The following is a 13,220-nucleotide window of genomic DNA, read 5'->3' as shown; positions in this document are numbered from 1 at the left end:
CAAATATCAAAATAATCCCAAAAATTCTGGGCAAGTTTCAATCACCTCCTCCATCCAGGCAAATCCACTACCCCCACACCAGAATCACTCATGGACAAAAATCCCAGTGAAATAGCTAACACCTTTAATTCCTTTTTTACTGAGACCATCCAGTCCCTTGCTAGTCAGCTCACTTCACCCCCTGTGGCTCCCACCCCAACTACCTACCCCACTCAAACTGCCTTTAATTTAAAACCCACCTCCACCTACTACATTCGTACCCACCTAAAAAAACTTAAACCAACCACCCTAGCGGCTGACTTACTTCCAGCCAAATACTTACAAATAGCTTCTGATGCCATAGCCTACCCTGTATCAATCTTAATCAACCGTCAATTGCTGAAGCCTCTATTCCCTCAATCTGGAAAATCTCGTATATCATTCCTCTCCACAAAGGAGGGTTATCCACTGCCACAACAAACTATAGACCCATAGCCATTCTCTCCCCTATCTAAAATTTTGGAACGCTGCATTCACAAGCAACTCATCACCCACCTCACACAAAATAACCTCCTGTCCAACACCCAACACGGTTTCCGCCCCCATCATAGCACAACCACGGCTCTCCTCTCCTTTGTTGATTCAATTAACCTCAACCGACTAACAAACTAATTTCCTCTGCGCTCTTTCTAGACCTATCGAAAGCCTTCGATATGGTCAACCACAACCAGCTGCTCCATACATTGGAAACTTTTAATCTTAGCAAAACTACCATAAATTGGTTTAATGCATACCTCACAGGCAGAAAACAGGCGGTACAGTGGCAAAACAAGATTTCAGACCTACTCCCCACGAACATCGGTGTCCCCCAAGGATCTATTCTCGGTCCCCTTCTTTTCTCCGTCTTTATTAATGGTCTACACTCTATCCTCCCCAAAGCCACCTGCATACAATATGCAGATGACTCCACTCTTATCTGCTCGGACGACTCTCTCACCAAACTCCAAGTCACAACCCAAAACTGCTTTTCTATTGTCGAAAAATGGTTCTCAGATCTAAAACTCCTACTTAATCCAACTAAAACCAAATTGCTCCTATTCTACCCTCCCCAGCGACTTCTTATGGCACGGAACCTCCCCATACCCCCACCTCAACCTTCATTGTGTCCTCTAATAACGGTACCAAAATTTATCCTGTCACCCACACTAAACTACTTGGAGTGACAATTGACCACAAACTGAGATTCGACATCCATGTAAACCAGGCCATTAAATCACTTAACAAGAAACTTGGGTCCATGTATAAAATAAAGAAATTTTAACCCCCACACCAAACTAACCATTGCCCGTACTCCACCTCCTACCCACACTCCTCTATGCCTCCCCAATATTCTCCTTCCTTCACAAGAAAGAGCTTAATAAACTATCCACTACCTATAACCACATAGCTAGATTCATTACGGACTACCCTACCGCACCCATCACTGCCTAAATCTAAAAACACTGGGATGGCTAGAATTGCCCAACATCCTCAAATTTAACCAACTTACAGAGGCATTCAAAATCATAAAACACCCTGAAAAAACTCCTCACTGAACAATATACTTACCCCTACTCTAATCTAACATCCCTAAGGTCATCCAAAAGTATTCAAGTATTAACTATTAAATCTACTAACTCGGTGGTGATGCACTGTACGCCAATTCCATTGGCAAAAACTGGAATGCTCTCCCCAACAACCTTAGACTTATACCCACTCTCCACCAATTCAAAATACAACTTCGAACTCTATTAAAATCTCAATGGCTATGTCCATGCTCTAATCCAGACTAATAGCTCAGGCTCCCAACTCAACCCGGCCTACATAGGCCTCCATCCAGCCCTTAACTTAAGGGTCCACTATTAAGCCCTAATTACTCATCTTTACTAACTTATATCACTAATTGAATTTTTCTTTTTACCTACTGTTATATTTTTGTATTTTTAATGTTGCCTGTCTCAATTTCCTAGCTTATGTCACTATATTTTTATATTTTTTATGTACCTCTGTGCTTTGGAGCTTTTCTCCCCGGGTCTCCACTGAAAATGGATATGTATCCAGTTGGACTAACCCGGTCAACAAATGTAAAATAAATAATAAATAAATAAATAAAATAATTATTATTTGCAAAGTTGCAAAAATATTTTTTATTAGTCCATCAAATCAGTGTTGACAGACTTGAGAAAATATTTTTATTAGTACATGGAAACAGCATTTAGAGTTTGAAAGAAGCAGATAAAGAACAGAAGATACAAATACGAAGGTGTAGTGATCTTTATCTTCATATTTCTAGGAGCATACTTACGTTTATTATTTCTTTGTAGCCAACATCAAGCTTCGACGTTTGCATTTCAAGACATCTGACACACTCTTGTAAATGTGAATTAGTGTTTAAGAATGTTATGCTTCATCTTCCATGCTAATCAAGAAATAAGAGCTTTTGTTTACCTGCTTAGCTTACTGAATGAAAACATGCTTTCCATGAAAATAGAGGCAGTCATAACTGTACTTGTTACATTGTTCTTTACAAGCAGTCTTGTTTGCAGTATCATTGTAGGCTTTTTGTAAATGAAAAGAACTTGAAATCTTTTGTAATTCAAGACTGTAATAAATCCGTCACTCAGGTTAAACTAACAAAGCTGATGTACCCTGACAAGCTTAGGATGTTAAATATTCTGAGCTACTGCTTGTGTTAAGAGGAATTGATTCATGTGCCTTGTTGTTTATTTCCATTTTACTTCTTTTATGCTTCTGGCATTTAGTCATAGTATCCAGTTCCAGGGTTATAAGTGATGCTTGGTGTTTCCAAGCAATTAATGTTAATAAACTCTAAACCCTGCAGCATAATGCGTGACTCTATCGCTGTTTCAGGTACAATGGCTTTAAAGTGAATGGTGGTTTCTCTGCTGTTGCAGAATTATTTATGTGACTATGGCTTCTGCATTTAACTGTTTCACAACCATCTGCCATTGCGTTTTGCAATGTGTCTTCTGTCTTGACCTTTGCTGAATGCACTGAAAGACCCTTTAGTACCACACAAGGGAGGGAGAGATGAATTATGAACCAGAACACGTTTGCCAGTTTTTGGGGGGGGGGGGGTGCAGAAAACAGACAGTGTTCTATAATCTTTTACTTAAAATATTCTTGAGTAGACAGTAAGCCAGCATTTGTACTGGAACTTGTTTTTTTAAACAATTTTATTGATTTTGATTATAACAAACTTATAAGCAGTCACAACAAATTGTATAAGATAATAATTACAAATTTAAGAATTAATAATTTTCATTTGTCACATTTAAATATGAATATAAAATTAACAAAATCATATAAACTAAAGTATATACAAAGACATCCAGCATTTATACTTTAGAATACACTGTAATCCTCAGTTTGCAGCTTATTTCACAGAAGAAAGTCAATTACATTTATGAAGGAGGTTCTTTTCCAAAAATTTTGCACATTAACCCACAAATGATGTTCATATGTCTTTCTAGTTGTTCTAGAAATTGTGGTTTTTATATGTAGATGACATACATCTTTTAGTGTATTAGTAAACTTACAAAATGGAGGAGGATATTTTGAGATCCAATTTTTCGCTATGGTCTTTCTAGCCACTGCCAATATGGTCCATAGTAATGAATATTGTATTTTGTACTGGAACTTTTGACAGGAATGTTGAAATATGGAGACATAAAAAGCCTAGACTGAGAAAGGAAGAAAGAAATTACAGTTAAGCAGCAAACTATGTTCAACAAAGATTACAATGACTTACATGTTTGAAATATAATACAGTATAATATTATAGTGTAGTAGATAAACTGTTTAAGATATAATATTTAGAGACATCAATTCTTTACTTGTTGATCTAGAATAGAAGCTGCAAGTTACTACATATGTAACTATGCACTAAGTAGGTCTGCCTATATACCAGATCAGACTAGCAAATGGTGTTCAAACACAGTGTGAATCCCCCCATGAATCCCTCCACTTCTCCTCATGCACTCTATTCTCAATAGAATAAACATGGGACAGTATTTTATTCCATTTAAATTGTTGGATCTCCTGCTTAATTTGTTCTGCTTATCATTTTTAGTTTGTAAATATTGTTTAAGTTCACTCTCGTCTCTTGTAATGACAGAGTATTTAGTCCTCTTTGTTTTCTTTTCTTAGCTAAAATTGTTATGGCAAAAAGTTTTAACCAAAGTTTTAACAGGAGTGTTCTGCTTTCAACAGGAGTTGTAGGTAATGTGATTAAGAAAATTGAGGAGCTGTATCTGTTTAAGATCATTTCACTGATATTACATTCTATGGTACCTGAGGGGCAGCCCCGGTGGTGTAGCAGTTAGCGTTGTCACCTCACAGCAAGAGGTTCTCCGGTTCGATGCTCGGGTGGGGTGCCTTCTGTGTGGAGTCTGCATGTCCTCCCTGTGGTCACATGGGTTTCCTCCCACATCCCAAAAACATGCTGTAGGTGAATTGGACACTCTAAATTGGCCCTAGTTGTGAGTGTGTGCATGTGTGTGCCTTCTGTGGAAGGTTGGGTGCCGGGTTGGCAACTCAATACTGTAAAACTCTACTGTCAGTCATGAGCAGACAGGTGATCCGCTGTGGCGACCCCTAACTGGGAAAGGCCGAAAGAAGAAGAAGACATTCTCCGGTACCTGTCTTCTAGTGAAAATCACTCTTGGAGAATTTTCTAAGTGCACGCTGAAAGCAATTCACTATTTTACTTAGACTTCCTTTTTGAGTTTGTACAACCCCCTGAGTTGGTCTGCATAAGTGTTTGTGTATGGGGTGCGTGGCATATCCCACATGGGTGTGCAGGGGGGGGGGGGGTCTTCCCCCTCTGCCAAAAATGCTTATATATTTTTTTTTTCATCTAATTGTATTGCTGGTATGTTGTACCAGGTGAGTTACTACTTTGCCAAGTAGTAGTTTAGTGGAAGCTTAAGAATCATATACTACATATGCCTATAGCCAATCTATTCCTGACCAGCCCTAATGGACCTATTGCAAATGCATTATATACACAGCACCAGGAGCACTCAAACCTGGGACCTAAATCTTGCCTGTAAGATAAACAAGAAATGTCGGAGGGACAGATATATGTATCAAAAGGTCTCCGTTCCCTTGAACAGACTTGCCATCCACATGAGGCAGAGTTCATCCCTGCACTTTTTCAAGCGAAACTTGGATCAGTGGATGGGAACTGTAGACAGACCTCCAGTCTGTCATCTATATCACTATTAGAGGAAGCTTGTAAATAATATCTAAGTAAGCTTATGTTAAACAATCCTGTCTTGGCTTTTGTTTGACTTTGCTGCTGTTTGATAAGAGAAGACAAGATTTGCTTTGATTTATGTTTTGTTATGTTTACCTTTAATTTTCAGTGTTTGTTGTTAGAAAGGAAAAGGCTTTAGACAGGTGAACTTTAGCTATTCTAAGGAACCTAGTCAGCTGTAAGAATGCAGAGAAGGCAGTCCAGAGCTTATGTAAACAATCCTGTCTTGGTTTGTGATCAGCTGTGCAGTAGCTTGGTAAGAGAAGGTTTTATTTGCATTTATATTTCATTTTTTTACACACTGTTTTTCTCTGTTTGTAGGAAGGAAAGGGATAGCTCATAGACACGGAGAGATGATAGGTTTCAGACAGGCAAACTATAGCCACCCTAAGAGGGCCTTGATAGCTAAAAATTCAGACAGACTACAGAGCTAGGAGAATCCAGAGCTCATCTAAGCAACCCTGGCTTTGTTTTTGATTTACTGATCATTCCTGTTAAAAAGACGTGCACCTGTGAGTGATAGTGAAGCTGCTGCTTGCTTTTTGCTCATAATTTAAAGGAATTCTAACTTTTCCTGAGACTTTCACAACTTGTACAGTCAGAGCTACAACTTTACTGTACTTCTTTTAATATTTAGTTTTATATTTTTTGATGACTTTTGTCTTGGAGGTTGATTTAAATTATCTTTCAATTCTGTGGTAACTGATTAAATTATTCTTTTCTTTTAGAATTTTTTTATTATTTTGCAGCTGAATAGGGATCCCTTAAATTAGTATGCCATTAATGATTTGCTAAAGCACAAATATCCTATATAGTGTAGTAAATGCTATGTATATTTAAAGGCAACACCCAATAACACTAGTGATTTATGTTCCTTGTGTCAAACGTTGGTTGATTTGCTAACCATTATTAGAGGTAAATCTGGACTTACTGATGATGATTGCACTTGTGCAATTGGCACGGCGTGGAGAACTGTTGTTAAATATATTAACGACTGCACTGGTGAGATAAATAATGTTAGACAAAGAACAAATAGAACACATTTACGAAATGATGCATCTATTGTCTGTAAAGATTGCTCAACCCCTTTGAAACAAGATAATGCTACTGACAGTTCTGTTTACAAGTATGCAGCAATCTGAGGATTCAGAGCGCATAGAAGGAAATAATAAAGATGAAGACGTGTACAGCAAATAAAGGACAGAAACTACAAATGTCTAAAACAAAGAGAATAGATACTAAAATGGACACTGTTTTGTTATGTAACAGAGATTATAGGGAATGTTAATATTTTTCAACCAGAAAACCTTTAGTCTACAGAAAAAGGCATTTTTTCCAAAAAAAGCTAGGGGCAGGAAAAAAGGAAGAATTCAAAACTGAAAGTGGACGGACTGAACGACATTACTAAGAACAAAGAGACAGACGGACATCGACAATGTGGCTCAAGCTATCGATGTACAAAACCAGCTGGATTTGAACTGTATGCTTGCAAATATAATAAGCAATGAAACCAGTGGGATTAATAAGAGTAATGGTGATAAAGACTGTTCCTTTGTAACAACTGATAGAACAGATACTACAGAATTAGAAGATGAAGATTCTTCAGATCTGGTCAGAAAATATATTCTTGTAATTAGAGATTCAGTTGTTACAGGAACTGATACTCAGATTTACAGCGAAGATAATGAACATCGAATCGTGCGAGGATGTCAGGCAAGCCTTATAATGCTTAATGTAAGGAAGTACAGACTTTTTATCTATGTCGGTACAAATGATCTAATCCACAAGAACACTGACCGATAACAGGGAACTTACAGCCCTCTTAGATAGCATAGCTTGTACAGATGTTAGGACTTATTTTTCACAATTAGAAAAGTGTGCCATGTCACTGTGAATGAAAGGATTTTTGGAATAAAAGCCTACATGAAAACAATTGTCCTGTTTTAATAAAAGGAAATGTGTACAGCATGTTTAATCATAGCCTCACTTCAGGCTTCATGCCCACTGAGTGGCACACAGCTACAGTTATCCCACTCCACAAGGGGGGATACATCCCATCAGTCTGACGAGCCTGATCTGCAAGGGCATGGAATGCATTATCATGAAACTTATAAACAAAGACACTGGCAACCTTCAAACACTGGACCCCACCCAGTTTGGGTTTGTGAAGGGCAGATCTTGTCTTCTGAACCTGATTGACTTATTCCGATCAGTCTCCAGAGCTGTGGACGAGGGTAAGGGAGTCCACACAGCCTATCTGGACCTTACCAAGCCCTTCGACACCATCCCCCACTCTGGAATCATAGATAAAGTTACTAAGCTGGGCATAAATCCCTATGTCACTCGGGTTGCCAACTGGCTTACTGACAGATCCCAGACTGTAAAAGTACAACTCCAGTTCCAGACAAGTGGAGTACCTCAGGGTTCATTTCTGGGACCACTCTTGTTTGGCATCTACTTCTCTGAAGTACAGGCCAACAAAGTTTGCAGATGACTACAAACTGGTAGCCATTATTGAATCCCCAAATGATGTGGATACTCTACAAAAGGGCCTTACAGAAACAGATGTCTGGTGCCAGAGCCATAGGCTCAAACCTAATGCCAAGAAATCTATAGTTATCCCCTTTAGAACAAAACATGTACCCATGAATTACCACATAGGTGGCAGTATAGTAAACATTGAAAGTGTGATGAGAGACTTAGGGACACAGGTGGACAGTGGTCTCCCTTTCCATAACCACATCGCCACAACAGTCAGGAAATCCTTCTATGTGGCACACCTCCTCACTAAGGGCTTTTCATCCAGAAAAAAAGAGGTCATTGTCCCACTGTACTCATCCCTCATTAGACCCATTATAGAGTATAATGCCCCATTTGTTATGTACCTCACAAGACATCTGCAACAGCTGGAAAGGCCACAGAAATACCTCACTAAAAGAATGACAGGCCTAATGCACATGCCATATGCTGACCATCTAAAAAATCTCAAGCTATACTTTGTGGCATATTGTCTACTCGGAGGCAATCTCTGCTTAATATACAAGGCCATGTCAAACTCTGAGATGTTGGACATGCTCCACTTAAAGAAATCCCAATCCCTCAGAGCCACACGCTCCAGTGATCTAAACCTTGTCATCACAATGAACAAAACATGCTGGAGGGATAGGTTCCTGACATAGAGACTCCCCATATTCTGGAATAGACTGCCCATACATGTCAAGCAGAGCGCCTGCTTGGCCCTCTTCAAAAGGAACCTTGCTGATTGGATGGGAGATAGGAAATTCACCCCGGGGATCATGTCAGTCACCCTGCTAGACAGGGTTCCAGAGAAGTAAATATTGTGGGAAGAAATATCAAAGGAATTGTTATGGCTAGGCTTGTATAGCCTAGTACCAACCTATGAAGAAATACTAACAAATTCTCTGTATGTAAGTATGTATTGCAGAGGCTACTTGTGCAGCTTTTTTACTGCTGTAACACCACAAAAAGTTTTGTTGATCTAATTCACATTTAATATGTGTCTGATTTGTTTATATGCCTATGCATTATTTGGGGCTTTTCTCCCCGGGCCTCCACTGGAAATGGGCACATGCACAGCTGGACTTTTCCAGTAAACAAATGTAAAAATAAAATAAATAAAATAGCAGATTATATGGAAGCAAAACAGTCAGTATGTAAAACTAATCGGCGTGCTGTATTCAGTGGAAAAGCTATAGAAGGAATATGGAAAGTTTTGAAAGAGAAATTGTTTGAATACAAAAACATTTTAATATCATAATCTAGTCATCACATCATCAGAATTATATATTTCCATAAGAATAAGATCCTTGGTTAAGGTGAGAGAGAAAAAATAGTAATGACATAGTAATGGAATGGAGGCCAAACTACAACTTTAGAAACTGAAATAACCTGGATAGACAAATTAAACATAGTATGAGGCAAGTTCAAGAAAAAAATGTCTATAAAGATATTGAGATTAATAAGAGGAAACAAATTTATAGATACATAATTGTTATACTTCAGAAAAAAACTTATAGTACCAGTACATTGGCAGCCCAAGATAGCGGGCTACATAAACATTGCTTTACAAAGTCCATTAAACGTGGGAGAAACAGGCAAATGTAGGTTTTGTAAAACTGAAATGGTAACAGTTGCACACCTCATTGCTGGTTGTGACATACTAATTGCAGAAGGACTATATATTGAATGGCATAATAATGTGGCAAGACGGTTGCACTGGGGATTGTGCAAACATTATGGTATTGAAGTAGCTGAAAAACACTGGAAACATGAGCCACAAAGCATCATAGAAAATGATGAAATTTGTATCACATGGGATCACCCAATAACAACAGTTCAAAAGATAGATGCTAGAAAACCGGATATAGTGGTGCAATAAAAAATGGCAAAAGTAGCATTTGTCACTGAAATCACTACACTCAATAACTACGCTGTCTTGTGTTCACAGAAACACAAATTATCATTGTATTTTTTTATTTGACATTTATTTACTGGGATTGTCTGACTGGATAGCTGGTGACCATTTTCAGTGGAAGACGGGGAGAAAAGCTCCTCATGTACAGTAGTTACAGCATTTAGTGCAAACAGTAATAAGTTACAGAGGAATTGTTAACATTGTAATACAAGGAGTTACAATGTTGCAAGGAGAGAGAACACATGAGATCCATGACTAGTAGCGAAGTACAGCATAAGGCAACAGCAGAAGAATGAGTAAGTATTTACAATCATGAGAATTTAAAGGGAGTGACCATGTTGAGTGTGTCACAAAGGATGAGCGACTTAAGGAAGTGGTATTGTGCTGCATGGTGAGAGTTTAAGGTGGGGGCATTGCAGTTACATAGTCAGTTGGTGAGAAGGTGTGATTTCAGTAGTTTCTTGAAAGGGGAAGTATTATTTTGTAATTTAATATCAGGAGTAAGACTATTCCATGTGTTAGCAACTTCGTTAAGGAAGAGGAATTTACCGGAGCTATTTTTGCATGGGATTTTTTCAATCCGGGCTTTATTGGTGAAGCATAGTTGTCTATTTGAAGTGTAGAAGTTTAGTAGTCCAGATAGGGCAGGGTTTCTTCTGTATAGTAAAGAATTTTATGGGCTAGGTTGAATTGGTGGAAATGTAATAGATTGGCAAACTCGAGGCATTATAGAGCAAGTAGGGGATGACAGTGATGGGAGAGAGATTTGGAGTTGGTAGCAAATCTGGCAGTTTTGTGGTAATGAGTAGAAAGTTTATCGAGGCCGGTTTTAGTAAGATTTGTTAGAACTGGCCACGTGTATAGTAAGGTAGCTAAGAGATGGGTTCTGGCTATAGCAATTCTTGATTCAGAGGTAAGGTACATTTTGCAGCGCTATAGGTTCCCTGGCTGTTTGTGGACTTTGGTAATAGTCAGGGATATATATTTGTTGAATTTTAATTGTTTGTCAATTGTAATCCCTAGAAGCTTGGCCTCTGGGACTGGAGAGATGGGGGTCCTGTTTTCAGAAAATACGGTGAAGGTGGTTGGGTCAGTATTTTTTGTTGGATGGAATAGGATGAGTTGTTTTTTGGGGGGTTCAGTATTAGTTGTGAATTATTTAGCCAATTTTCTAAGTGTGTGAAGGATTCCTGAGTTTTTCGCTGGAGATGCTGAAGATTAGATGCAGAGCATATTAGGGTTGTGTCATCGGCATATTGTATTATTTTGGCTTTTGTAGTGGCTAAGTGAAGTTGGTTTGTAAAGACATTGAAGACAAGGAGGCTGAGAATGGAACCCTGGGAATGCCTAGTAATAATGGGAGAGGTGGGGATAGGGAATCATGCTGTTTAACTAACCGAATGTGTTTTTTTAGATAACTTTTAAACCAGGGCAGGGCGGTGTTGTTTATGTTGAGCTCACAGAGGCGGGTTAAGAGTTTATTGTGGGAAATGGTATCAAATGCTTTGGATAGATCTAGAAAGATGTCAGAGACTAGTTGACCTTGATTCCTGTGTGAATTTATGGAGTTGATAAAGTTGACTAGGGCAGTGGTGGTGCTGTGTGATGGTCGGAAAATATGTATGGGTTTTGGGTAGTAGGTGATTAGTGAGAAGGTAGTTAAGGAGTTGGCAGTGGACACATCTTTCAAGAATCTTAGATAAGGGTGACAGGATTGCAATAGGTCAATAGTTAGAGAGGTCAGTGGAGGGGAATGATATAGGAAATTTTCCACAAAGATGAGGTTGTGTGTTGAGCGATGGATCTATTTATCAATAAAGAAGCGGGGTAGGCAATGGCCTTAGATGCAATTTGCAGGTAGTTAGCTGGGAGGTTGTCAGCTGTGAGGTTGGTGGGCTTAAGCTTGGATAAGAGCTTCTGGATGGTTGATGCAGGGACTGGTTTGAGTGACAAGTTGGTATTGCTTGTTTTGGCATTAGTGAGTAGTGGTAGGTTGGTGGGATTTGTGTTATTAATAAGTTTGAGTATAGAGCAGGAAAAATAGTTATTGAAATCGGTAGCTATATTGGAGTTTGATTCTTTGATATTGGGTGGGGTGGGGTAGCGGTTCGGCCATGTGGCAGGATGTTGTTTACCGTTGCCCAGAATTTCTGAGGGTTAGAACTATGCTTCTTTTGTAGAGAGAGGTAATGGTTTTGCTTGTCATTTCTAATTTGTTTTTTTTGCCTTATTGCGAAGTTTGAGGAAGGTTTGCCTAGATGTGGGGGTTTTGAGACAATGCTAGGTGTTCCAGGTTTTATCCCTTTCTTTTAGTAGTGATCTTGTGGATTTTTGTAGTCAGGGGGCTGGGTTACTATGAATCCTAATTGTTGACGGTGGTGCTAGGTGGTTTAGGATGTTTAAGAATGTGGAGTTGAAGTATTCAACTGCCTTTTCTAATGGAAGGTTTCCGATGGGGGTCCAGTATCATGCATATAAGATTTCCAAGAATAGGTTAGTAGGGAAGTTTTTTGTGGTACAGATGTGAAGAAGAGATGGAGGGTGGTTATTTTTGAGTCAGATGAAGAAAGTAGGATTGTGGTCACTTAGAGAATTGGCTATTGTACCACATTGATGAGTAGTATTGGGGTTGTTTGTTAGAATCCAGTCTAATATGGCTTCCTTTTATTTTTTTATTATTTTTTATTATGACAAAGTCATAAAATATCAGGATTTGTAGGCAGAAATAAGAGCAATATGGAAAAATGATACCCAGACAATTCCAGTAGTAGCAGGAGCTATGGGTTTTATAAAAAAAACCCTCAATAATCGTATTTTGACATGTAACCCCATACAAATTGCAGGAGTCATCATTACTGGGCACATTGCTGGTGCTGCAAAGAGCACTCCAGGCTGACATCAAAGAGTGAAGCAATACTAATTTCATAAACTGTGGTCATACTTTGACTTAGGAATGGAGTCCATTCCTGTCATAGTATTAGGAACCCAAAATAAATAGAGAAATTAAAAAAAAAAGATATCACTATAGCTATTATTTACTTTTCACATAAACTGGAGGTATGTACTTATTAAACATGTCTTTAAGGGAATGGGAAATAGGACAAATTCAGAGCCATTCCAAGGGGATCCAGTACTTGACAGCCTGGAAGATATGATTGACAGACCACAATGCTTTGCCAGAGATGGCCTGCATCCATCTCACCTGGGCTACAGGCAAACACTCTTGCCTCCCCATAGTTCCTTTTTTAGGAAAAGTCCTGAGGTCGATAAAACCAACATAAACGTTTCAACAAAACACAAATTAAAGGTCATGCTGCTAAACGCTAGGAGTCTAAACATGAAACTGCACTAATTGAACGCATTCTTAACCCTGGAAAATGCTGACATCTCTGCAGTCTCAGAAACCTGGTTCAAAGCTGTGGAGAACACCCCAGCCTTACCTGGTTAGCCATCCTATCATACATTCACACCCCAAACTTTGGGCAG

The 13,220-nt window shown here is 38.8% G+C and overlaps 2 protein-coding genes across 2 annotated transcripts in view; one reads left to right on the top strand and one right to left on the bottom strand.

Annotated features, from left to right (window-relative positions):
* Window positions 1-13,220, top strand: part of GOLGA7B (golgin A7 family member B) — a 521,039-nt gene that overhangs the window by 338,222 nt on the left and 169,597 nt on the right. The window lies entirely within an intron of this gene.
* The window catches only part of CRTAC1 (cartilage acidic protein 1), a 2,772,383-nt gene continuing 2,762,464 nt past the window's right edge, over window positions 3,302-13,220 (bottom strand). The window contains exon 15 of the mRNA XM_044056906.1: window positions 3,302-3,722. Coding sequence (XP_043912841.1) covers window positions 3,718-3,722 — 5 coding nt within the window. The 3' untranslated portion in view covers window positions 3,302-3,717. The remainder of the gene's footprint in view (window positions 3,723-13,220) is intronic.

Source organism: Protopterus annectens, chromosome 14.part0 (assembly GCF_019279795.1).
Source record: "Protopterus annectens isolate FY-2018-M chromosome 14.part0, PAN1.0, whole genome shotgun sequence".
In the NCBI taxonomy this organism is placed as follows: Eukaryota; Metazoa; Chordata; order Ceratodontiformes; family Protopteridae; genus Protopterus; species Protopterus annectens.
The sequence above is the reverse complement of the archived record's forward strand: the minus strand, read 5'-3'. Positions and strand labels throughout refer to the sequence as shown.